Source organism: Nansenia antarctica (genome assembly GCF_963989245.1).
Source record: "Nansenia antarctica genome assembly, chromosome: 2".
NCBI classification, from domain to species: domain Eukaryota; kingdom Metazoa; phylum Chordata; class Actinopteri; order Argentiniformes; family Microstomatidae; genus Nansenia; species Nansenia antarctica.
This window is the reverse complement of record NC_137675.1, coordinates 64,492,589-64,519,755: the sequence shown is the minus strand read 5'-3', so window position 1 is coordinate 64,519,755 and position 27,167 is coordinate 64,492,589. Positions and strand designations below refer to the sequence as shown.

Here is a 27,167-nt window from a genome sequence, read left to right as displayed (position 1 = left end):
ATCCTTTGTTGGCAGCAAGAGGGTACATCTCTTGAACAATAAACCTGAAACAATGAGCAAAAACAACAAGAATGTAACATAGTGACTATATTTGCCAACCAGGACCACTTGCTTTCCTCATCGGACCCCCTATGAAAGGAGATAGAAATAATACTTTGGTCTATCTACCTGATAAAGAATTACAGCAGAAATAATGTGGCTCTGAATATTAGTTTATTATAAACATGTGTGTTCTTGGCCAACCAACTAAGTAAAATAAAGGTAAATTAATCAAATAAAGCTGTTGAGGAGCCTCTCACCCAGCGATGTGTAGTGTTCTAGTGAGGACACCTCGGTGGAGTGATGACACCCCTGTACGATGATCCTCTCCCTCCAGGTCTGAGTGGAGACATAGCCCATGATGTGGCGACTGATGGCCTTGGACACCATGCTCAACACACTGATCTGCGACACTTTACCACAACAAACAATGAGGCAGGGAGAAACATCTCATTAATTCAGATGCACGTCATTGGAGCTATACATATGTAAGACCATTTAGTACCCTGCCCATGGTAATGGCTTCAATCAGAATAGTTCAGCCTCATAGATATGTCTCATCTAAATAATCATAATTCACCCATCCTGAAAAATGTCCAAAGCAAACAGAACCCACCAGAGAGTCTGTCCAGGATCATGTCAAAGACCTCGGGGTCCAGCCGCTCAAAGAAACAGTCGCTGGCCCGAACCTGACGACTCTGACTGCGGGTGGTCATGGTCCTGACAGGATACGGGTGATCACGGGTCACCGTGAATTTACTTGTCACTTTCGCCATAATAACTGGAATACTGTCAAGCCTTTATTGTCCCACAGATAATCTAGAAGCGAAAGGAAATAGCTAGTTAGTTAAACTTGGTGGTTAGCCACAAACTGAAAAGTTGCTGGCTAGCATAGCTGCATGAACTTACCCAGCTGAGGAGAATGGCACTTGTCAATAAACCTTTGAAATTGTTGCCTTACTGAGCTTTAAATGCTCCTTCACAAGCTGTTATGTGTTCAGGTAAATATTGACACCACTGACATGAGACAATATAATATATAAACTATAATATATCTAAACTAAAGTCACCGACAGTTTTACCTCAGCCAGCGAGCTGCTATTGAGCTTGTGTGCTGCTCGCGAGGACACTCGCTGAACAACAAGGGGTGCGTTCGTAACTACGCTCTGGAAATCTGATCAGCACTCATGGAATGCCTGTTGTCCAATCAAATTACTTGGTCCCTTTATGACGTTGAACCCAGTGTGCGTTCCGGCGCTCTCAGAGCAAATTTACGAACGCACCCAAGGAGCGCTACCGCGAAATATGATCAGCTCGCGCCGTCATCTCGAATGAATGAATGGTCTTTACCGCTTGTTAAGTCTGACGTCAAAAGTGACGTTTAGCCATTTCCGTGTCCAAACCAGAAATTCCCTGCGCCAGAGTACCTGTGAACTACAGCGGTAGAATGACAGTTTAATCGTTTTTTAGACTCGGATGTATTCATGCAACAAGGGACACAATACTTTCCCGTTTTCTCCATATTGTCAGGGTATTTGAGCCTCGGAAAAGCGCTATATAAATATAATTAATTATTATTATTATTTCTCCATTTCGAAGACAGCGCCTCAGCCAACGTTGGCCCCGGAAACACGTCACGACTTAACAAGCGGATAGTACAGGTACCATACAACGAAATTTGGGAGGGGGGGCTCCCCTGGTGCTAGGAAAAAAAAACTAAAAACAAGAAGGGAAAGGAGCTGGTTTACATAAATAAAGGCTATGTACACTATCCACTATACTAACACTTGTAAAGCCAAAATTACAGCTTTTAGCCAATGGAGGTTTAAAATGGAGGAATTTGAATTCGCTCCCCGCTCCGGCCGGTGCGAAATGCATTCTGGGAGGCAGTATGCATACTGCAGTGTAAACGGTCGGCTGGTTTTGGCATACTTATTATGAATTTAGTAGTATACTCATTGAGTATGCTAGTACTATGCAGCAGTGGCGGCTGGCCAATAGAGGGCGATAGGGCGCCGCCCCCACCTTCCAACGCAGCCCCACTTCGTAGTTGCTACTTGTAAAATATTTTTTTAAATAAACATTGTTTATTCATAAAATGCGGCTGATATTCTGTCGGCGCCTATCAGCATTATTACAATTATGTTACAATTAATTGGAAGGTCATTGGAAGGTCTGTGTACCCAAACCTACTATTGTATTCAACCAAAAAGTCCTGTTCTCTATTGCCAACAATATACAGCTGGGCTCCAGGTTATGTTGGTCTCCTCTCGTAGTTCAAGGTTGGAATGTCAAAGGATCCTGAGGGAGAGTGTACACTGACATTTTAAATTCAATAGGATCCACTGTACAACATTACAATAGGAATGCTGCAAGCTAGTTGACATTGAGGTCACCACTGACATTGTCTGCCTTCAATCGTTTTACTGAGCACTGCAAGTAACTTGACTGCAAAGATGTCCTTGATATGGTGTTTCTATTATAGTCTCAGATGTGTAGGCTCAAGACTAGTTCTATAACATCACTAGCTGCTCCGCAACCCAGAGAGTCTTTCTGAATGCAAGACCACGACAACAGATAAGTGCATGTGATCTATAAGCCACAGTTCATTAAGATTAGAACTCACTTTATGCACAGTATAATGCACAAAGGAGCACTTGGGATGACAGAGATAGAAATTCTCTGCAACACTACTCCGATGAATGGAGAAAGTATGTGCCTCTATTCTGTCTCAACTACCATGAACAAGTGCAGCAGGCTTGTGCTGCCACCTTTTGGTTGGCATTACCAGAGCTCAAAGTGCTGCTGATCAGTGATAAAAGCATCAGCCCTGTGTCCTACTAAACACATTACTCGTCACCTTGTCATCAAATCCATCAAACAGTGGTGCACATTCTGCTTAGAACCGCATGAGCTCATTAGTCATTACACATGGCTGAGAGGTCTTCATTTAGTTATACATGCTAAAAGTGATCTTGTGACTAAAGTGTAAGGGATATCAAATGTATGTTTTGCTCTTCGTGTTTTGGAGGAAAACTTGGTTTCTTTCTTAACTCTGAATGTGTGTGTGATATCAGACATACAGAAAATGCACCCAGAAGCCGAAATAACTGACTGCACCTCATTTCATCATCATCATCATCATCATCATCATCATCATCATCATCATCATCATCGTCATTCCTATCACTTCATTGCTCGTCTCAATTTTCCACATTCTCCACAAGGGGTCAGGCTCACTACAACTTGTGGTTCTCTTCAGCTCTGTGGAATGACTGTGTGAGAAGGTTTCAACCTGACCTTTTACTACCAGTCAAATGTATTTTGGTACCAGGTGGTTTAAAGGTAGATATGAATATATTTGGAGTAAATAAAGACGGCCCGATATGCATGCCGGAGTTGATAATTTCCTCTCATTTCTTGATCTCTGTTTTGAAATTATCTCTGGTAGCGTTGTCCTGTTTTTTCCCCCCCATTGACGTCATATCCCAGAGTCTGCACTGGAAGGAGCTGGGTGTAAGTTCATTGGCACTCTGGCCACAAAATTCTGTTTAAAATTCCAAACAACAACATCCTCTAAAATAATATAACACCCTGGAAATGGACTTGCAGTGTTGGACATAGCTGTTGCGTTTCTTCATGTTCACACGATTTGAAGAGGCAGCCACCAGAGACAGGAAGGCGAAAATCTGAGTCCACTCTCTTACAACACACCTAGTAACAACTTGTTTGTATGCAAGCCGAGTGTCGGGTAAAACATTCAATTTTAGAAAGCGCTTTTTCTGGACCAAAACAATGTTCGTAAACAAAATGTTTATTTCAAGGGATCTCATTCCCTGATCGCTACAGATTAAACATAACCATTACCACTAATACAAAGCTTTTAGAAAGCTTGAATATGTGACATGGTCTGGACATTTGGTCCGCAAGTCGGCAACCAATACAAATGTTCAGACTTTTATTTTGAAACACAGAAATACATTTCAACGTTTGAAAATATTGCAATGCAATGGATTCGGTGAGTAATCCCCACTGCTACCTAGTTAACTATAACACTACTTTACATTGTTAGCAGCCTCCGAAAACAAGTTGTATTAGTTGACTAGAGAGTGTGTCATTGATTTTCAACAATGCTGAATTGTGTTTACATTTTTCAAAAAGTCTGAACATTAAATGGGATGCCGACTTGCGGACCAATTGACCAGACCACGTCACATACATAGCCTACTGGACCTTTAAAGGGATAGTTGTTGTTCAGACTTCCAGCAGGCATGGCTCAGTCCTGAGTGGAATGAGAGAGAGAGAGAGAGAGAGAGAGAGAGAGAGAAATACTCTTTGTGAGAGAGAAAGAAACTTGGCTCATCATACAGTAGCACACGGACTGTCCTTAATGAATGAAAATGATGTTACAAATAGTTGATTTTTGTTGATGTCCTAAAGACAACCTGAGAAAATCAATTGATCATGAAATCATTGTTCAGATTGCATAGATCACACTGAGGTCGTCATATAAACTGACTCACATACACTACTCTGGAGGAATGTCACATCTACAGCGATGGCAACAAGCCAGACGGTTGGGTGTTATCAAACATGGATGGAGCATTGTCTGGACATTGAAGACACAGTTCTATTCAGTGAGAGGCATGCCATTACCACCCCATTAGCCACCCAACACGGCCACTCTGAATCCTCTATGCCACAACCCCAAACAAACCGACTATGAGTTGCAATAATGTTCATGACTGCTCTTTTTTCAGGTTTTCTCTCACAAATCCTTCAAGTGAACCAACAGGAGTGGAACTCCATTGATCCACAGTGGTGGGGAATTGAAACGTACGTTCTGACATATTTTTCATTTTGACCAGAAATAAATGTTGCTACAGATTGCAGCTTTAATATGCTACCAACACCTAAAGCGACACCTCTGAGCTCACACGTGACCAGGTCCAGTGCATGAAACTACTATGGTTCTGCCAAATAGAGCACATTGAATTTTTGGATGAAGATGCTTTTTATAGTTTCTTTATAAAATAAGCAGGGGTATGAAAATAATGACGGTTGGTTTGGGTGTGTGACCAATGAAATATAATACACACATCGAAATGCAATACATGTGTATCGAAATGCAAATGCAGAAATACAGAACATTTGTGCCAAAATGAAATCAATACGGCCGTATTGTATTTCAAGATGTGTGCATCACATTTCGATGGAGTTTTGGCACTATGTAAATTCTAGTGAACTAGCGGACCCATTGTCTGACACATTGACATACACTCACCATTCTAACCTCATGACACACACTGTGTGTCTGAAAACTGAGACTGAAAAGCCAGAGATATGCATCTATATCACAAATGTACATCTGATAAGTAAGTAAGTAAGACTAGCTAACAATGATTGGAAATTAAGTAATATTAGTAGTGATGTCAATCGGGGACAAGAGATGTGACAGGTTGGACCAGAGAGGTTCTGAGTTGGGATGGTCAAAGACGGTAGTGCTTCCTGGTTTTCGTGGCTTAAGAATTGATCCAGATTGCCATCACCTACTTGGCAAGACACATACACCCACGAGAAAAGAATGCAATCACGCTTCAGTGCTTCAAGTTGTATTTTGTATTTGTGTTGACCTTGTTGTCACTGGCGGGTGGCTGAAGAGAGACATCTTGTTCTTCTGAATGTGTGAATCAGTGACTGGCTTTTGATGGCACACTGACCGAGGGTGAAGAGGAGGAGGAAGAGGAGGAGGAGGCGGAGGACGAAGTTCTTCACTCTGTCAGCTACAGGAGACAGAGAAGAAGGGGTTGAAGCTAATCTAAGCTAATGGACACTAAGGAGGGAGGAAGGGAGAAAACACACGCGCACACTTTTTCATTTAATCTCAAGCCTTTATTTCAACCCGGGGACCACTGAGGGAGAGTGTACAGGATATACAAATACATTGCAACACAGTAAATACATAACCATACATAGTGCAACAATAAAAACACAATACGAGCAATAACAATAACAATAATAAATAAACATTTCAACAAGGATCAAACAGAGCAGGTGCAAATAGATATGCAATGGTCCCTAGTCATTGCCTTGAATTGACCAATAGATGGGAGAGAGTCTATTTTAAAAGTGCTTTGTAGCAGGTTCCAGGAGTGTGGAGCAGCAAATAAGAAGGCAGTCTTTCCACCTTCTGTACGTATACAGGGGACCTTTAGAGCAAGCCAGTTATTTGATCGGGTGAGGTAAGGGCCAAGATTCTGATTTAACAGTGAAGAAATGTACGGTGGCAAATTCCCAAGAAGCGCCTTATAAATTAAATAAACAGATACCAATGCCTATTTCGCCTCATTTCCAGGGATGACCAACCAACCATGTTATAAAAAAGTGTTGGAATTAGCACCTGTGATAAATCTAAGGGCAGTTACTCCAGGGGTAATGTCCCTGTCATTTGTAATTGTAAGTCGCTTTGGATTAAAAGTGTCTGCTAAATGGCAAAATGTAATTAAAAGTGGCTTTAGCATTGAAGCCTTCTATAGTGTCTATAGATCACATGTCCATAGATCACATCATCACCATAGTCCAAGACCTCCACAATTTATTTTCTGTACAAAAAGCCAACCTTCTGATGCAACTTGCTGACAAGGTTATCAATATGACACTTAGATTGAAGTTTATGATCAATCCAGATACCAAGATACTTGTACTCTGAGACTCTCTCAATGCCAGAGCCATTTACTGTGGTTATACATAGACTATCATGACCAATATCTTTGGTATTCGTAAATAATATTTGTTCATAACATTCGTTCATAACATTCGTTCATAACATTCGTTCAGAACAAGTTTAAGATTGAACAGTGCTTGCATTGAACGCAAGCTGCAGTCTTTCAGTAGCCAGTTGTACACACACACACACACACACACACACACACACACACACACGCACGCACACACACACACACACACACACACACACACACACACACACACACACACACACACACACACACACACACACACACTGTACTGACTGCGACTGGTGGTGGTAAATGGCGGATTCCTCCTCTGCAGTACCCTCCTCAGGGCAGCGGCCATGCCTAAGAGAGAGAGAGGGGAAAGGGGGAGGGACAAAAATGGGGAGAAAGAATGAGAGAAAGAAAGAGAGGCATTAAGCACTTTTTTGTCTTAATTCAGGGAGGCTCTTTGGAGTCATTGGTGAAAGTAGACGGACAGGAAGTGATGTCATCAGTACCTGGATAGTCATTGGCATTGATGATTATTGGCCTCTCCTCCGCCTGGCTAGAGGCATGAGAGGCTATTGGACACATGAGACGCCTCTTGTTGAATTCCCTGAGAGAGAGAGAGAGAGAGAGAGAGAGAGAGAGAGAGAGAGAGAGAGAGAGAGAGAGAGAGAGAGAGAGAGAGAGAGAGAGAGAGAGAGAGAGAGAGAGAGAGAGACACCAGCAAACATTTCACATCTCTTTCACTGCAAGTCCAAAATGCAGCGAGAGTTTTAACCAAAACAAGCAGAAGAGCTCATATAACTCCTATTTTAGAGACTCTACACTTTTAGAGACTCTACACTGGCTTCAGAAGATCAAAAACAAGATCCTTCTGCTTGTTTATAAAGCCCTCACTGGCACAGCACCAGAATATCTGAAAGACCTTTTGCTAGCATATCAGCCCAATAGAGCTCTCAGGTCTTCTGAGGCTGGCTTTCTCTGTGTACCACAAAAGAAGAGATTTGGTGAGGCTGCATTCTCATTTCATGCACCCAAATTGTGGAATGCACTTCCAGTTTACATAAGGGATGCAACTCATATTATACAGTGATTAAAGCAGTTTGAGCTGCAACGTTTGCAGGAAAAGTGCTATACAAATAAAAGTTGTTATTATTATTATTATTATTATTATTATTATTATTATTATTATTATTATTATTATTATTATTATTATTATAGGGGCCTGCTCATGCGTAAGTATAGTGTAAATGCACCAACTCCTGCAAACAACCTCCCGCCCCGTGCAGTGCCCCCCACCCCCTGGCCTGCCCCCCTCACGCCCACTCACTCACCTCATACAGACGGTGTCCTTATAGCAGATTCTGGGTAGATCGTCGGGCCCGTAATACCCAGCATTGAGAAGACGGAGACTACGACGCGTCATCACTTAAAACGTGCACTTATTATTATTATATATGTAATATAAACACGTGGCCGCCTCGAACGGTTGCCGTGCCGTCGCAGCCCAAGTAAAGGGTTGACTCCATTGCTGCGTATTTGGACACGGCCGGGCCTACGTCACAATCAAACGAGTTATCGTGACGTTAGAATTATAAGGTTCTATCTCCATTTTTGTCAAAATTGAGTTGTTTACATAATCTGATCCATTAGGTGTTTATTAATGCCTGTGTGGTGTTATTTTTTAAAATGTTGACATTTTTGAGTTAGTAAGTCATAAAATACAAAGGTTCCATCTCACAAAACATAATGGAATGTAACAACTTTGACGCTCAATATCTCTGAACTACCCTAAACGGAGATAGAACCGTATAATTCTAAACTCACGTTATGCCTAGAAAACAAAATAGATGAATCAACTATTGACAGGGATACCGTATCCACAGTATTTGAAATGTAGTCCTAGACAGACAAACCGACATACAGTACTGTGTTACATTAATGATGAAAGTGCAGAAACGTAGAAAATACGATTAAGCGTACATCCATGTTCATGGATAGGATCAAGCGACACCCCACGACTGCAATGTCTCGTTTGCAAAGAGGTGCTGGCTAATGATAACATGAGATCTGCAAAACTCCGCCGACATCTGGAAACAACGAGGCAAGCAATGGCCGGTATTACAGATAGACTAATGTGGAGAATTAGTCCATGACATGAGAGAGGTATTAATAGTAGAGTAGAGTTGGCCTACTGTGTCACAGCCGCAGATCACTGGAGCGCTCATGATGAGCACAGATAGACTACCACAGAGATCATATGAGATTTAACATGACCTGAATTCATTAATCTCCTTCCCTATGCCACATCCACTAAAACACCATATTGTCTTGGCGTTACAAGGCTAAGGGGTATGTATGTACTTAAGTTACAACTGGTCAAGCACGGTGCATAGAGGCAGGGCGCGTCGTTACTCGGTCTCGTGGATCGGATTCACGCGCGAGCGGCGCTGTCCAAAAAAGCCACTTGTGTACAGTAGTGCAACGCCAAGCGCAGCTGAGCGCACCGATCAGTCGAAACAGACAACAAACTGGAAGACCACGGAAATACCAAGAGAATGGAATTGTTATGCCTTGTATTTGGAGCAAGAGTCTGAGGGGAGTACATTTCAATTGTGTTTCCTGCGCTACACTCACTGCCACATTTTCTCCAAGTCACGGATTCATGGTTTGTTTTTGTACAAAAACAACTGGGATTACCAAGCGGCTCCTGAGTTCTCCAAGGAAAAGAAGCGAGTTTTCAGTGGTCCGAAAACACTTTTAGGCAGGAATGGCCACTGCACGGCTGGACTACATTGCTCCATGGTGGACTTATTGGCTGCACAATTTCCCCCACATCAGCCTGACCTTCCAGTCCGTCGACAACACGTTCAGACCAGAGGACGCCAACTACCAGCAGGTTGGTACAGTGCGTAAAGAGCAGCCGCGGAACGAGAAAGTGTCCTCAGCTTTGTTTTGTTTACAATTTCATGATCAAGTCCTAGATGAATCTCTAAATGGTTATCATACAGTACAGGCCAAAAGTTTGGACACACCTTCTCATTCAATGTGTTTCCTTTATTTTCATGACTATTTACATTGTAGATTCTCACTGAAGGCATCAAAACTATGAATGAACACATGTGGAATGATGTACTTAACAAAAAAGTGTGAAATAACTCTAAGCATCTCTAAGCATAAACTCTATGTCTTATATTTTAGATTCCTCAAAGTAGCCACCCTTTGCTTTTTTGTTGTTAATAAAATATGTTTTTGTTGTTAATAAAATATATAATAATAATATTATATATATAATAACATATTATTATTAACACATATTATATTAAATATTATTATTATATATTTTATTAACAACAAAAAAGCAAAGGGTGGCTACTTTGAGGAATCTAAAATATAAGACATATTTAGAGTTATTTCACACTTTATTGTTAAATACATAATTCCTATGTGTTCATTCATAGTTTTGATGCCTTCAGTGAGAATCTACAATGTAAATAGTCATGAAAATAAAGGAAACACATTGAATGAGAAGGTGTGTCCAAACTTTTGGCCTGTACTGTACATGTTATAACTTTTCAATACAAATTATGAAATTCCATCATTTGAAATGAATAAATCACTACAGGTTTATAAAACTTCACACACCAACCTCCACCTTTCTAAGTCGTGTTATTCTCAATAGGAAGGGATAACGTCAAGTATGATACAGATCAATAGATTATAAAGACAGCAATACAATATTACACATATCTCTACTTGAAACTTTCTGATAATGACCCCCAGTTGCCTAGAGCTGTTTGTAACCACCTCTTTCATGCTTGACTCTGTGTAGCTGACCCAGTGCCAGAGAGCAGGGACACATACGGTGATGTTCACATGGGGACATATGACCTGTGGGTCATTCCTGTCAAATCAATGGTCAAAAGACACCCACCATCTCAGATTGTTCTGAAATGGTTTCTGGAGTTTAAAAAAAGATATGTATTCCTGCGTGAATATTTTGTAGACATATAGTTTAATAATTGGACATTAGACACACATCTTCAATAACTCATTTGGACAGGCCAACCTCCAGATTAGAAATACATTAAATAGTATGAAGAAACAAAACTCCAAGCCGCAGCTTTATATTACTTTTAGACATAGAGAGCTGATATTCCATACTGGCCGATATAATCTTCTAAAGGAGGGTTTGGACAGTTCATAGGTGACTTTTGACCATTGTTTTGGATTCCTCATGTCTTAATCATTATTCGGACTCAGGCTTTGAATTCTATTTAACATTAGGCCTATATGAATCCCACAAAAGGAAAATGGCCAATCTGGGTACAAACAATTCACGTATTTCTCAGGGATTAAACTATTTCTAAAAAGTAATGATGCAAGAATACTAATAACACACTGATTACATACTTGAACTACAGACACATGCACACACACACACACACACACACACACACACACACACACACACACACACACACACACACACACTCTTCTCCTGACTAACACAGATCACTTAACCATGTCCAAGTCACAGTAGGTAGTGTACAACACTTTCAAAGCAATATTCAATATCCTTATGTGTATAAAAACCCATGCAGAAGACTTCAGTCTTCTCAGAATTAATTTAAGTCCTCTTCCCATGTCCCAAGTCCTCCTGGGTTGTTGAACCTCACCCTTGTCACAATGGTTCAGTAAAAAACGAGTCAAAGAGGGGTGGGTAGGCCTCTGTGGAGCCAGAGAGAGCCTCTCAGTGGAAGAGGAGTTGACCTAGCCTGTCAAGTCTGAAAATAGCTCTTACTCTGCTGTCTGGAGCAATGAGTCTGAGAAAGCAATAGCATGTCTCGCTATAGCCCCAACCATGCAAGAACAGATCAGGTGGAATGGCCACTTCTTCCTGTTAGGGTGTTTCAAATATTTTTTTTTCAAGAACCTTTTTGAAAAAAACATCCTGGTGAATAGGAGAGATCGGTGATCATTGAACATGCAATCACTGAGCTGAGCTTTGTCAGGGACGCTGTGGGAATAACTGTGTGAGAGGACGCTTCCAGTACCACTTTTCCCTCTTTTCCCACTTTTTACACATTCTCTTTTCCTCTTCTTAATTCTCTCCCTCTCTTTCTCTCGCTCTCCTCCTTGCCTACTGTATCTGTCTCTCTGTGGTTTTGTAATAGGATTGCAGTCAGTTGAATTCAAATGTCCTTCATGTCTAATTAAAAAATAATGGTCTGGAAAATTAGAATAAGAGTGTGTGAAACTGGGCGAAAGTGCGCTGCTCCAGAGCGTTTGAGCTGAGCAGCAGTGACAGAGAATCAGTCTAGAGCTGAGTCGATTACAAACTCTATACAAGGCTAGGCCTACTCTTGGCTCACTAACAATAGTCTCCATAGACGAGGATTAGCAAATGATTTGATTAACTCTTTGGCTAGTGTGACGTGGGACAGGACATGCAAGTTGGCAGAGATTTATATTGACCCATGTTGCTCGAAACATACCTACCAGTTTTGTAAGTCTTATACAGTAAGTCAGCCACACCAACTGTACCTTTATTTTCCACTACTTATGTCAGTAAGCCACAATCTAGCTAATTAAAACATGACTGCTAAGGTGGTGGAATAAAGTATACAATGAAACTGAAAGGTTTGTAAATCCTAAATGAAACAATCACTTGCTATTTGCAATTTATTACATACAATACATTGAACACGTACATTAAAATGGTGAATGTCTTGGTGAAGGGCCCCTCCTGTACAATGTGTCCCAATTACGTGTTGTTCTCAAAGTATTCATTATTGAAGCGAAGTAGTTCAGTCTCATAGTCCTATGATACATCTCATGGTTTGGATTATGAAATTACCCATCAATTGTGATTTCTTTCATTTCTGGTCATGTGCGCATGACCTTTTATTCTAATAAGCCACCCTGTGCTCATTCTCTTCATGACAGTAAATTATGTTGTAACAAGCCTGTCTCGGGAAGGTCTCTAGTTATATCAGGTCAATAACTGTGTGTGTGTGTGTGTGTGTGTGTGTGTGTGTGTGTGTGTGTGTGTGTGTGTGTGTGCGTGCGTAAGTGCTCACATGCTCGTCTATGTGTCTGTGTGTGTGTGTGTGTGTGTGTGTGTGTGTGTGTGTGTGTCTGTGTCTGTGTCTGTGTCTGTGTGTGTGTGTGTGTGTGTGTGTGTGTCTGTGTCTGTGTGTGTCTGTGTCTGTGTCTCTGTGTAGTATGCACAGTGTGAACCTTCCTGCCACTACATCCTTTGTTAACAATGCGACCATTCTGTTACCGGATGTAAATCCACTTCACTTACTGTAGCTCAACAACCGAAAGAGATATTTTCAAACTCAAAAGATATGATAGCTAACACCCCACTGTTTCTATAGAAATATTTCAATCTTAATTTGGAGCAGATATTGAACAGAGTTTTGGGGAAACATGGTTACATAAATAACCCAGGGAGATTTTAGGGTCATTCCATTAGCGAACTTTGAAGCTGCACTGTAAATGTGTTTTTCTTTTCATTTTCAGTTAGTATCGTAGAAGTAGTCCTTGTGCATAGAGTTGTATAGTTTTCTCAACTTTTTTATTAAGGTTTCTGTTTGGCATACGTTTGAAAGTGAAAGATCGAGTAACAGGGTCATTCTGTTACCGTGGAATTGCCCTCCTATAGCTATTGAAATACACTGATGAGCCAAAACATTATGACCACCTGCCTAATATGCTAATATACTGTTAGTCTTCCGTGTTTGCCAAAACAACTCCGACCCACCAAGGCATAGACTCTACAAGACCCCTGAAGGTGTCCTGTGGTATCTGGCACCAAAACATTAGCAGCAGATCCTTCAAGTCATGTAAGGTGCGCAGTGGAGCCGCTGTGGATCAGAATTGTGGTTCCAGCACATCCCACAGATGCTCAATCGGATTGATATCTGGAGAATTTCGAGGCCAGGGCAACACCGTGAACACTTAATCAGAATCAGAATCAGAATCAGAAGACTTTTATTGCCATGACATGGAATTTGGTTTGGAACAATGGAGCACGGTTTACAGCAGGACAGGTGCAAGACAGGACAAGACAGTGCAAACCAACATCAAAGTGCAAGAGTCATAATTAATATAAATATAAAGTGCAGAGATCAAGTGTTCATATCCAGACAGTCCAAAGCTCTCTGGGTGGGGGTGGAGGGAGGGTAGATAGATAGGGGTCAGGTCAGGGGGGGGGGGGGGGACAGCGGCATTTAGGAGCCGGATGGCTGTGGGGAAAAAGCTGTGTGTATGTCGGGCCTTCACAGTTTTTAGGGACCGCACCCTCCTGCCTGAGGGGAGCGGGGCGAAGAGACCGTGTCCTGGGTGTGCGGGGTCAGCCATGATCTTCCTGGCCCTCCCCAAAGCCCTACTTTTAAACAGGGCCTCAAGGGGGGGCAAAGGGCAGCCAATCACCCTCTCCGCCGAGCGTATCACCCGCTGCAGCTTGGCCTTGTCCTTGGCCGCTGCAGCGGGGAACCAGATGATGATGGCGGAGGTGACGATGGACTCAATGATGGCCGTGTAGAAGTTCACCAGCGTGGTCTTTGGAAGGTGGAATTTCCTGAGCTGCCTCAGGAAAAACAGTCTCTTCTGGGCCTTTTTTGTGAGGGCGTCGATGTTGGGCCCCCACTTCAAGTCCCGAGAGACTGTCACCCCAAGGAAGCGGCATGACTCCACTGTGGTGACTGGAGTGCCTCCCAGTATGATTGGAGAGGGAGGGGGTGGGTTCCTCCTGAAGTCCACTATCAGCTCCACTGTCTTAAGAACATTCAGCTCTAGGTTGTTCCGGGTGCACCAGGAGACCACCAAGTCAATCTCGCTCCTGTAAGCAGATTCATCCCCCTGGAGATGAGCCCTACCAGGGTGGTATCGTCCGCGAACTTGAGGAGCTTGACCGACTGGTGGCTGGAGGTACAGCAGTTGGTGTAGAGGGAAAACAGGAGGGGAGACAGGACGCAGCCCTGCGGGGAACCGGTGCTGATGGTCGTCAGCTCAGAGATGGACTTCCCGAGCTTCACCCGCTGGGTCCTGTTGGACAGAAAGTTCGTGATCCACCTGCAGTCAGGCACCTGCAGTGCAGAGAGCCCACACTCCAGTATGGGTGGCAAGATAGTGTTGAATGCCGAACTGAAGTCAACGAACAGGATTCTGGCGTAGGTCCCGGCCGTGTCCAGATGTTCTAGGACATGGTGTAGAGCCATGTTGACCGCGTCCTCCACGGACCTGTTGGCTCTATACGCGAACTGCAGGGGGTCTAGGAGAGGGTCTGTGATGGACTTCAGGTAGGCAAGGACGAGGTGTTCAAAGACCTTCATGACTACAGAGGTCAGGGCAACGGGTCTGTAGTCATTCAGGCCTGTGATCCTCGACTTTTTGGGGACAGGGATAATGGTGGAGGTCTTGAAGCAGGCTGGTACCTGACAGCACTCCAGGGAGGAGTTGAAGATGTTGCTGAACACAGGGGACAGCTGGTCAGCGCAGAACTTCAACATGGAGGGTGAGACAGCATCCGGACCGGCCGCCTTCCGGGGGTTCTGTCTCTTGAACAGGCGGTTCACCTCTCTCTCTGAGACAGAGAGGTGTGGGCGGGCAGAGGGGGTGGGGCTCAGGGGAGAGAAGGGAGGAGGAGGGGAGGTTGGGGAGAGGGGGGGGGGGAGGGGGGGCAGTAGTAGAGGGGGCAGACTGTAGTTCGAATCTGCAGTAAAACTTGTTCAGTTCATTTGCAAGGAGAGTGCTTTCTGTGGTCTGAGGCGGTTTTGGTTTATAGTTGGTGATTTGTTTTAGACCCTTCCAGACAGAGGCAGCGTTGCCATCTGAGAATTGTTGTTGCAGTTTCTCAGAGTAGCAATGTTTTGCTTGCTTAACAGCTGCCTCGAACTTGTACCTGGCGTCTCTAAACCTGTTCTTGTCACCCCTCTGCCAGGCATCCTCCTTCTCCAACCTCAGCCTTCTGAGCTGGGCTGTGAACCAGGGTTTGTCATTATTATAACTGACCCTGGTCCGAGTTGGAACACACGCTTCCTCGCAGTAGCTGACGAATGACGTCACAGTGTCAGTGTACGCATCCAAGTCGTTACCGGCCTCAGCCCCCGCCCACTCCACATAGCCCTCGTCACAGCCAGCCCGCTCTAACCAGGCGCTGGTTTTCTCCTTAGCCTCGCTGTTCCATGTTCTGAACGACTTAACTACAGGTTTTGACACTTTTAGTCTCTGCCTGTAGGATGGGATCAGATGGACAATCATGGCCCTCAAACCATTCCTGAACAATGTGTTCAGTGTGGCAGGCCGCATTATTCTGCTGACAGAGGCCACTGCTATCAGGGAATACCATTGCCATGACGTGGTTTACCTGGTCTGCAACGATGTTTAGGTAGGTGGCACGTGTCAAATTGAAGTCCATATGAATGGCCAGACCCAGGGTTTCCCAGCAGAACATTGCCCAGAGCATCGCACTCACTGTTATTCACTTCATCTGTCAGTGGTCACATAATGTCTTGGCTCATCAGTGTATGATAATGCTATGATTGACATAACTTGATGAACAAAATTTAGTTGAGGAAAGAACAGACTTGCATATCCTGTGAATGTTCTGCAGAAATAAAAAGGTTACTTGTCAGAGTTATAAAAACCATGCCATTTGAAATCAGTGTGGAGAGACATGGTTGCCATGGGATTAGTGGTAAGAATTCAACTTTCCAAATGATGGGCTAATTATTGTCAAGATAACCCAAGTCTGTAATTGTTTATGCATTTTTGTTTGATGTGTGAAGCAAAATCCCTTTAAATGTCCAAGACAAATTTCCCCCTGGGGACAATAAAGTGTATCTTATCTTATCCATGTGTTAATTGCACCATCTCCAAATGTTAACAGTGTTTTTGTAGAAAATAGTTGTTATAGTTAGAACTTCGTTCTTAACAGTAAATCCAAACACAAAAATGTTTCTCCCTGACTATACTTTTTGGCTTTCCCTTTCTCTATCCCTCCCCTCTAATTCTATACCTCCATCCAGCAAGCTCTGACTGTAAGCTCAGTAATCACAAGACTGTTTGGAAACTGCCTCATCACATGATGCTCCGCTCGAACAGCTGCTGATCATTTCTGTTTTCCCCTTAACCCAGAGTCCCAAGGGGTTACCATGGCAATGTGCAGTGAAGGGGCCTTGCAGACACCCTCTAAAACCACCACTAACAGCTTTGCTTTACCCTCCCTCACCCCAACCCCCTCCCTTCTTCCCTTCCTTCCTCACTCCCCCTCAGGCTTCTCAGCTGCAGGCTGGGTCCCTTGACAGAAGTCCCTTCTCTCTAACTTTAGACAGGGAACTGCTATGTAAAGTGATGATTGACTGGTGAAACCAACATATCTTTACATATTTGTGTCACGTGATCCCAGGGAGATCCTTCTCTCAAACAGGATGCTCTCTTGGTGGGGTGGGGTCACATAATCAACATAATCACTCACGCCTATAACATATAAAGACTCCTGACTATCTATGACATGAGAAAAAAATGCATTTCTTCTCTTGTTTTCCTCTCTCCCATCTTGCCTCTCTCCCTCTCTTTGTTAGTCTTTGGTCTTCCTGGCATGTGTGGGGGCAGTGGGGCTGGGCCTGAGCCTGCTGGTGCTGGCCATCTACCTGACCTGCCTGTGTTGCTGCCACAGAGAGGAGGAGGATGAGAGCAAGAGGCCTGACTCCTGCTGTGTCACCTGGTCCACTGTCATCACTGGCCTCATCCTATGGTGAGTAGTTACCTGGGCGTCTGTTACAGTACGTCTATCCAGCCTGTTATCCCACCATTGCAACTCCTTAGTTCCCAGTCCACCTATGTCTGTAAATTTGCATGGTTACATGGACCTGTGAGTAGTCACAGATATGTCCCATGCTAGACCGCTGTGGTACTGTAGATAAAGCAGCCCACCTCAGCAGTACTGGATCTGCGCTGTGATAGTCGTGCTCTTCAAGCCCACTGACTTGTAGACAGGGGCTGAAGGAGATTGGGTATACACTAACCTCTTGACAATGATTTCATTGTGAATAGCTAAAGAATGTCCCCAGGAATAACAGTCCTTTTAAGTTTTTTGGATCGGATTTGTGACATCACAGCATGTTCACAGCAAGTTCACAGCAACATCAAGTTAGGTAAAGTAATGCTATGTTTAAGCTAGTCTTTCACTAATCATTATAACTTTATGGGAAACAGACAAATATATGTTGACGAGCGGATGGGTTAAGACCTCCAATAATGAACAAATGTCATCAGAATGGAGGGTTACGGATTCCGAACAACACTAATACACTTTACTACACTTTTAACACAAATACACACATGTGTACACAAACACTTCAAACCTGCAAACTGTGACACAGTGCAATAACACTATGTGCAATATGACAACCCTAGGGTACATAAGGTTCAGAGAATAGGAAATGTTAGAATAGGTATAGCATAGCATAGAGTACAGCACAGTGTTTTATTTGTATAGTATAGTATAGTGGATAGTGTACATAGCCTTTTTTTTATGTAAACCAGCTCTTTTCCCTTCTTGTTTTTAGTTTTTTTTTCTCCTAGCACCAGGGGAGCCCCCCCTCCCAAATTTCGTTGTTTGGTACCTGTACTATATCAATGACAATAAAGACCATTCATTCATTCATTCATTCATTCATTTTAAGGGGCGGCTGTGGGCAGGAGGTAGAGCCAGCGTCTAATGATCGCAAGGTCGTCAGATCGGCGGTTTGAACCCCGGCTGGCCACATGTTGAGGTGTCCTTGGGCAAGACACTGAACCCGAAATTGTTCGCAATGACCGAGCTGGCACCTTGCATGTTAGCTTGCCGCCATTGGTGTGTGAATGTGTGTGTGAATGGGTGAATGAGAGGCCATTGTAAAGCGTTTTGGAATAAGGCGCATAAGTCAGTCCATTTACTTTACAGATCATGAGATTACAGACCGTGAAAAAGTAAAAGGTAGAGGCGATCAAAGTCAATCGAATTTGGAGTGGAACAATTCCCTTCGATTCAATGCCAATGTGACTGAATTGCAACACACGCAGCCATCGTCATCAAATAGACACGGTGGTGGTCCCATCCACCCACTGCATTCCTTCATCTTGGAATTATGGAAATCAGATGGGTTAGTGATGCAATCGGACAAGACAATGGAGATGGGGCAGTGCGAGAAGAGAGCTGGGCGGGCGGTCGTCTTTGCCCTACATCCTTTCGGTTTTCATAATGCCAATGAAAGAGAACAAATTACTCTTCCAAAGTGCTTGATTGGATTTGAGAAGGCTTCAGCTTAATCTTGTGACAGTCATCTAAGTGCTAGGCCTTGATTGAATTAGTTTGCTGTTCACATTCCCTGCCTCAGACACAAGGCCCGTTGTAGTGTTAAGTGCTGCAGCATGATGAGCGCCTTTAACTCTTCACTGCCTGAATAGTTGCCATCCTGTTCTGTGCAGAGAGACTGGAGATTAGGTCTCTCGTTTATTAATTAAACAAGCATTCTGAATCCGGTATGCTGCTTCTAATTAGCTCGTTGAAATGGTCCGCCTTGTCTATTCACTTATGTGTATGTGTTTGCAGAATACGGCTAACTTTGTAAACACATGTGAAGCACTACCTCCTCCTCCTCTTCCTACCTCTCCATATATGACTGAACATTCTGTTCTTACATTTAGGACACTTGTTTATATAAATATGGATATTTGCGATGTGATCTCTGGCTTAATGCCTTTGTATACCTAGACTCCAATCACAGTGATGTGTCTTTTTATATGCGTCCTTGTTTAATAGGTTATGCGATTTAGAAAAGTAAAGAGAAGAAAAGTACTTCATTGTCCATGGAAATGGAAATTCATCTTTTTGCATACCTCCGATACACAGGCACATCCACAGAAAGGTCAGATCACATGGCATATTAAGTATGGCCAGTTTAATGTCATTTTTTATTATCCATTTTATTGATCACTGAAGTGGAGTATATATAATAGCCAATTCCTTATAATGGTTCTACAAATTGGAATTTATCATTCCTTATACAGTAACTTGAGCTTTTGACTATCCAAGAAGACCTCTTGACTGGGTGGATTTTTATAACACATGTTCTTTATAAACAACACAGCAGAATGAAACCTTTCCTCACCACATAATAGAGACAGCTGCAGCATGAAAGAGTTCATACATAAACTGTTGTTTTGCAGGCACCAGTGAGACAGACAGAGAGAGAGAGAAAGAGAGAGAGAGAGAGAGAGAGAGAGAGAGAGAGAGAGAGAGAGAGAGAGAGAGAGAGAGAGAGAGAGAGAGAAAGGGAAAAGGGAAAGCGAAAGCGAAAGCGAAAGCGAAAGAGCACACTTTGGGGACATGGTCTTGTAGTCATATTGTATGGCATATGGCAGTGAGACACTGTCATGCTACAGTATGTAACTAACCCATTGGGAACTGCCGGAAACCCAGCTGCAGACATCCCTCTGACCGACCACAGAGGCACTAATTGATATCCAGCACATAAAGAACCTAAGATGAGCGCAAGTGCTCTCGATTCCCTGTGTCATTAGAGGATCATTAGAAGCAACATAAGGGACATTAATGGCTGGGTGGTGGTGACGCTGGAGAGTTATTAGTGCTTTCAAGGTCCTCAAACAAATGCAGATTTGACCAGAGGAACCTTTTGGTTCTAATGAATGAAATCAAAGAAAGTACAGTCTGAAGATGGGTCACATCTAAGTACATCTAAGTACATCTAAGTACATCTAAGTACATCACATCTAAGTAGTTAGCATGGAGCGGCTGTATTCTAATACACTAGTTCAATAGACACAGTATAGTATCCCTGTTTCATTTAAAACAAGATATTTCAAATGTTCACCGACATATCTTCATTCATCCTTGTTTGTTTTTTCTCTAGGGTTGTTAATTGAATTATAGCTCCTGGCGCATGCTGGTAATGTCAAATGAGACGGTGACAGAGACAGTAGGGAGCATCTCCAGGCAGACTCCTTAATGCCAAGCAGAGCCCCATCATGGCCTCAGGGAACTGGCCTGGGAGTCCATGGCATGCGTCATAGCTATGAGACCCCCTCATTCACACACTCACACACACACACACACACACACACACACACACATACACACACACACACACACACACACACTACTAATGCGCATGCACACCCAATGCACGCACGCACACACACACACACACACACACACACACACACGTGCACGCGCACACACACACACACACACGCACGTGCACGCGCACACACACACACACACACACACACACACACACACACACACACACATACACCTAATGCACACACACACACACACCAATAGCACCCCCACGCCCCACCCCCCTGACAGGATGTGTATCCGCCTGTCCTCTGTCTCTCTCTGGTAAAGAATGATAACAGCATGCCTGCTAGGTCCATCTGGCCGTCTGTGTATATTACGTTTGAGGATCTCCTATATTTAGCCTGTGGTCTGTTTGTAAAATGTTTTTTTTATGGAAGGTGGTTTCTTAACATTCATAGTAACACTGCAACGGGAAAGTGCAGCATTTTCATTAGAACCATATCATGCGGTCTTATACCACAGACTACAATAGAAAGTTTCCCAGAATTGCTGGGTGATTAAAAAGAAATGGGAGGGAGTTTTCAATATACAGCATATGGTATTATCCCTGTCTCTGTGTTCCTAGGTCAGTCTCACTTTCTGTACAGTATATTGGCAGTGACTGAAGGGTGCGTGTGTGTACGTGTGTGTGTGTGTGTGTGTGTGTGTGTGTGTGTGTGTGTGTGTGTGTGTGTGTGTATGTGTGTCTGTGTGTCTGTGTGTCTGTGTGTGCAGGGTAGAATGGGGCTTTGCTCTTCTCTACTCTGTCAATACAGTGATTGATGACGTTCCACCATGGAACCCTGTAGCCCAGTTTGGCTAAACCTGTGACCCCCAACCAGAATGACTCCACTGCCATCATATATACAGTATGATAGAATGACATCATTAGTCATGTCTCTCTACTCATGTCTCTCTGCATGTCAATGGTAGCACACAGGGGATCTGACGACATGAGTCCTATTAGTACCCCGTGGAGGCATGTGGATGTTGCCAGGCAGGTGGGACACAAGCATACTGTAGATTCCAATGGGATACCTTTGGGATTTGGCTTGGAAAAAAGTCCTGAAGCGGCAGTGTTCAGTTGGAGGAACAGAATGGTGATGTATTGTAGAGGAGCTCAGGGATGAGTGTCCTATCCTTGAGATTTTAGACTCCTGAGAAAGTTATATTTAACTGGAGCGTCACGGCACATGATATGGTGAGAAATGGAGGGGCGACATGACAGTGAGCAGAACGGAGGGGAGAGAAAGGTGTTGGAGGAAAAGGTGAGAGCTATCACACTTTAGAGACGTCTTTCTTCCCAACTCTGAATTTAGGCTGGCTGACACCATATTATGGTAACCAGGCTAGAGAGAGGGATGAAAGGAGAGAGAGAAAGAAAAGTTGAAAGAAAATGTTGCTTCTGCAGCCTCTAGTCCCCACTGTCCCACTGTCAGTGTTGTGTAGCAGAGTGGACTTCGTGAACCTAGTGAAGTTTGTTCCACCCAGTGTGGGGAGAGACCGGGGACAAAGACAGAAGTTTAGCATATGTTTGACTCCACAGCTGTTTTGGTTAGAGAGGCTCTTTAAAAAAAACAGTGCTCTGTTTGCTGTTTCCATTTGCTGATGTAAAGCATTCCATTTCCTCATGCATTGTTCCACGTGTGAGTTTGTGTCATTATTACAGTAGGTCTGGGCCTCGGATTCAGCAGTGTTGTATTGTGTTGAACAAAAACAGACCGATAAAGCTGACTTCCACAACCCTTTTCTAAAAAATCCACAACCTCTAGATTAATTTATTCTGTGTTGAATATAGGACTTTAATCAAGTAGAATGTGCATGCAGCATGAGGAAATGAAAAGAAGATTGTGCATCTTTTTCATTACACTATCTCATACACATTGTATCTATTTCTTCTTTTTACAGCTCTGCTGTAGGAGTGGGTTTCTATGGAAACAGTGAAACTAATGACGGAGTGTACCAGCTGACTTACTCACTCTACAATGCCAACCACACTTTGGGTGGCATCGACAACTTGGTAAGAAACCCTCTACGGCAGTCTGCCAATGCCAATGCAGAGTGTTGAATTCTCCCAAAGTGTTACTGTGACATGATACCACATGTTTAATGATGATGATAAATATATATAGAGAGATGCTCTTTCACTATCACATTGCTGTTTCCCATCAGTACCTCATGAAAAGCTCTCCTGTGCACAGGAACAACAGTACAACAGTACAGTATTCTGTTGTTCAGAGAACCTGCTTCTTTAGTATAGCTACTTTTACACCCCCATTCCTGCTATACAAAGCCCCACCCCTCTGTTAATGGGGTGCCTGTCTGCCTTAAAACAGCTTCCTCCACAGGGGACCATTATGCCACCCTGTATGAGCACCCAGGAGCTGGAGGGGGTGACTGAGTTTGGGGCTCGGGGTGTCTGCTCCAGACGAATTATCTTGACCTGTATACAGTAGAGGGGGTGGGACATGTGGGGGGGGGGGGGGGGTTATGGAGGAAGCAGTAATCACAGTGGGAAAGCAGGGATTCATTTATCTGCATTAGTGGTGATTAAGATAAAGGTGATACATGTGTAACCACTTGTGCAGTATAAGTAGGAACTGAAAAGTGTTTTGATTGATTGCTTTGATGAGTTTCCCATGGTGCATATAGCCATCAATTTCTTTGAGCCTGTGACGCATGCTGGGATAGTGTGTGGGAAACACATGTTCTGCAGAGAAACAAAGAACTCCATAGTTGCATAAAACAGACACTGTAGAAGTGATGTAGTGCCTTCTCCTCTCCCCTATCGATATCTAAAGATGAGCTAAATTCCTGAAATAACATCCAGCATGTGGCAATACTCTCTCTCTCTCTCTCTCTCTCTCTCTCTCTCTCTCTCTCTCTCTCTCTCTCTCTCTCTCTCTCTCTCTCTCTCTCTCTCTCTCTCTCTCTCTGATGTCACTGTTCCCAGTTTGAACCTGTTTATCTGTTTCTACTTTTATTGTGTTAGATGTAGACATAACACTTAAACAGTGTTAGACACATTTAGTGCTTGGGGACTTATCCCCTGCTAAAACAAGCACAGAGACTGCCAGCCCTGTGCCACAGATTTGCTGTGATTTAGGATCTGCTTGGCTGCTCTGTGGTGAGAACACAGTGCACGCACAGGGCCACTGATGGTTTGGCAAGGCTCATCTCTTCTTCATAAAAAGTCAACTCTGGCAGTCTCTGCTAGTCATTACCGGCTGTCAGTGTACTGTAGGCTCTGTCACAGAGGCAACGCTAGGTTTTAGCTTGGTAGAACATTTGTACAAAATACATATATCCCTGACACTAACTGAAGCACTGTCCTCTTCCTCTTTTGGAAGCGTTATGCTCATAAATTATTTAATGTAATTGCATTATTTAAATGCAATTTAATTATTAATTATTAATTAATTTTATTGTGTAAGTGAAATCATTTAAATTATTGTACTGTACCAATGTATGCTGTACCAATGTAAGTATGCAAAACAAATTAATGAGGAAGTATGGCAATTGGTGATCGGGATGATGAGAAATCCCTTCTTTGAAATTGAATGAGAACAATACCTTGTGACTGCTTCAGAAGTGAGCGGGACTGTGATTACCACTAAATTAATCAATTCTACTGTAGGTGTAATGTGCAGTAACTGAGAAACAGACACCACTTGCTTTTACTGAGCAGTTCAGAGCCTTTCCAAACAATTGTGTTACATGACCCCATCTCAGTTACAACCCATAGACACTAGTGTTGTTAAGAGTTTCTCAGATGACATGATATACCCAAGGCATCAGGAAAGGAAACCAGATTGCATGGAAATTGGCATCTGAAGTGAAGACATAAGCCTCAATCGAATACGTCACGTGGGAGAGCTAGAGAAGCCTGTGTAACTCTTGTGAACAGCCTGTTAAGTCTATCTAGCTTTAATTTGGTTTATAAAAAGACAATATGCTCCAGTGAAATATGGAGCATGGAGGGCAGCCAAGCGATGGATTCCATTTCACCCAGGCAGGCCTGGGCTGGAGATAGGAGATAGGATTCCTGGGCGTCTTTGAGGCTGAGCCTGGGATGGAGGATGAACGCACGGCGGCAGGGCATCGGAGAGGTTTACTGGCATCAGAAACCCCCCTAAGGACCGGAGGAGCAGAGGATGAGTTTCATACTGTCCAACCACATGGCTGGTTTACTTAGCTCTACAGAGGAACAAATACAATCTATGTTAATGGTAGCCAACAGGATGTTGAGTGTATGATATTAGGGCTAGAGGACTGGAATTATGAACACTTGATTGAGTTTGATTAATAATTCCCTATTCATGCGTGTGAATGTTTTTCTCTGAAATTGTGTGACTCGAGTTGTGTGACTAGAATTTGAGTTGTAAGGTGAGCGAGTGTTCATTGAGCATAATTCAATGAGCTCTAGACTCTGAGATCTTGAGATCTGTGTTGCTTTTCAATGTGCTGTGTTAGCATTGCTCAAAGATGGACTTACCCAGTGAGAGATCTGTTTGGAAAGTTGAGCTGCCCCTTGTACTCTGTCCAGGTCTGTCTGTTCACATTATGAGCAAACACTCACTTAACTGTCTCGAGGTTGGCAAAGACGTGTTACTTCTAGAGAAGACAAATAGAGTATTTCTGGCCCACACATGCACATTCATACCCTAGTACACATGCAAATATGTACACAGATATGCACAGTGCACACACAGACACACAAGACAAATCAATACATTGCATCAATACATTCTCAGCTGCATGAACGCATTCTCACGTAGACACGCAAAGCGCACACAGGCCCATACAGTGAAGACCATGAAGGAATACATCTGTCCTGTGACTATCCTAACATTACTCTCCAGCATGAAATCAGCCATTCACTCTCTATAACCTACATTGATCATCTTATTACCCACTGTGTCAATTCTCGCTCAATGAAATGGCCGATAATTCTAGGCATACTGACAACATGGGGTTTTGCAACTCATTGAAAAGGGAAGGGTGAAGGTTTAACTGTGCAGTTGAATTGTTTTTTCGCGTGTGAATTGTCACCATGCTATCTTAAGCTTTTCAAAGTGCTTTTGACTCCTGACTCCTGACTGCCACGCTTAAGTTGACTCTTTGTGCTGTCTTGGTCCAGTTCAAAGTTAGTTTAGAGTTTTATTTAGGCACTGTTTAGGTCCTGTGTGGCGGTCCTCATTCGGAAAAGTCAAATGTGTTTCCCCTCCACTAAACTCTGTTCCGTTCTTATTCCTCCTGTCTAAAGACACCACAGACTCTTTTTGCTGTCCCTCCAATCCAAGCTGTGATTAATATTCCTCTCACCTTAGACTTCTTTGTAGATGTCTTCACATGGTCAGTTATATTCGATATAGAACATCTCAGTGAACAAGACATTATCCAAGCTTTCTTTCCTATCTGTTCCGTCTCCCCCCCACCCCCCAGGTGACTGGCTCCCTGGGCAGCATGGAATCAGGGTTGAAGCAGCACCTGGCCAGACTGGATGAGATATTCGCCACACACGGCGACTACATCGAGGTCCTGCGCTTCATGCAGCAGATGGCCGACAACGTGATCAGACAGCTGTCTGCCCTGCCAGACATCAGCAAGGCCAAGGTGGATCTGGCAGCCATAGCAGACCAGACGGGCTACATGGAGTACTACAGGTGAACAGCACAGCACAGCAGCCTCCCCATGGTCACCTTGACCTGGGCTTTTTAGATGAATCTATTTATAAAATAAATTGATGTTGAGGAAATTACCCCTTCTGTCCATTCCGGTCATGCTTTGGTGCTCACAAATCACAGTCACTCATTTCCCTTCTGTGCATAACACTACCTGCAGCTGTCTTAAGTGGTGGTCTAGTGGATAGTGGATAGTGAGTTGGACTTGGGATCGGAAGGTTGTGAGTTCAAATCCCGCCTGAAGCCACACCACTACTAGTGTGCCCTTGGGTAAGGCACTTAGCCCTCAGTTACTCCAGGGGGAATGTCCCTGTAATTCGTAATTGTAAGTCGCTTTGGATAAAAGCGTCTGCTAAATGGCAAAATTATTTATTAATTTTTAAATTATTAACCTGTGACACATTCATAGCTTATACTGTAGGTAAACCAATGCTATGCCTGTTAGTCAAGGGTCTACAGCACAGTGTCTTGGGTAATTTCAACACATAGAAGAAGACCACAGGTAGTGTTGTGTTGTAGCTAGGGTTGCAAAATTCCCGGAAGTTTGGGAAACTTTCTGATAAT

At 43.4% G+C, this 27,167-nt stretch overlaps 1 protein-coding gene across 1 annotated transcript in view; it reads left to right on the top strand.

The window, feature by feature from the left end:
- Positions 1 to 9,549: 9,549 nt before the first annotated feature.
- ttyh2l (tweety homolog 2, like) overlaps positions 9,550 to 27,167 on the top strand; it is a gene marked incomplete at both ends in the record, with an annotated part of 41,416 nt that continues 23,798 nt past the window's right edge. The window contains 4 exons of the mRNA XM_080524853.1: positions 9,550 to 9,678; positions 17,375 to 17,547; positions 22,828 to 22,939; positions 26,365 to 26,585. Coding sequence (XP_080380979.1) covers positions 9,550 to 9,678; positions 17,375 to 17,547; positions 22,828 to 22,939; positions 26,365 to 26,585 — 635 coding nt within the window. The remainder of the gene's footprint in view (positions 9,679 to 17,374; positions 17,548 to 22,827; positions 22,940 to 26,364; positions 26,586 to 27,167) is intronic.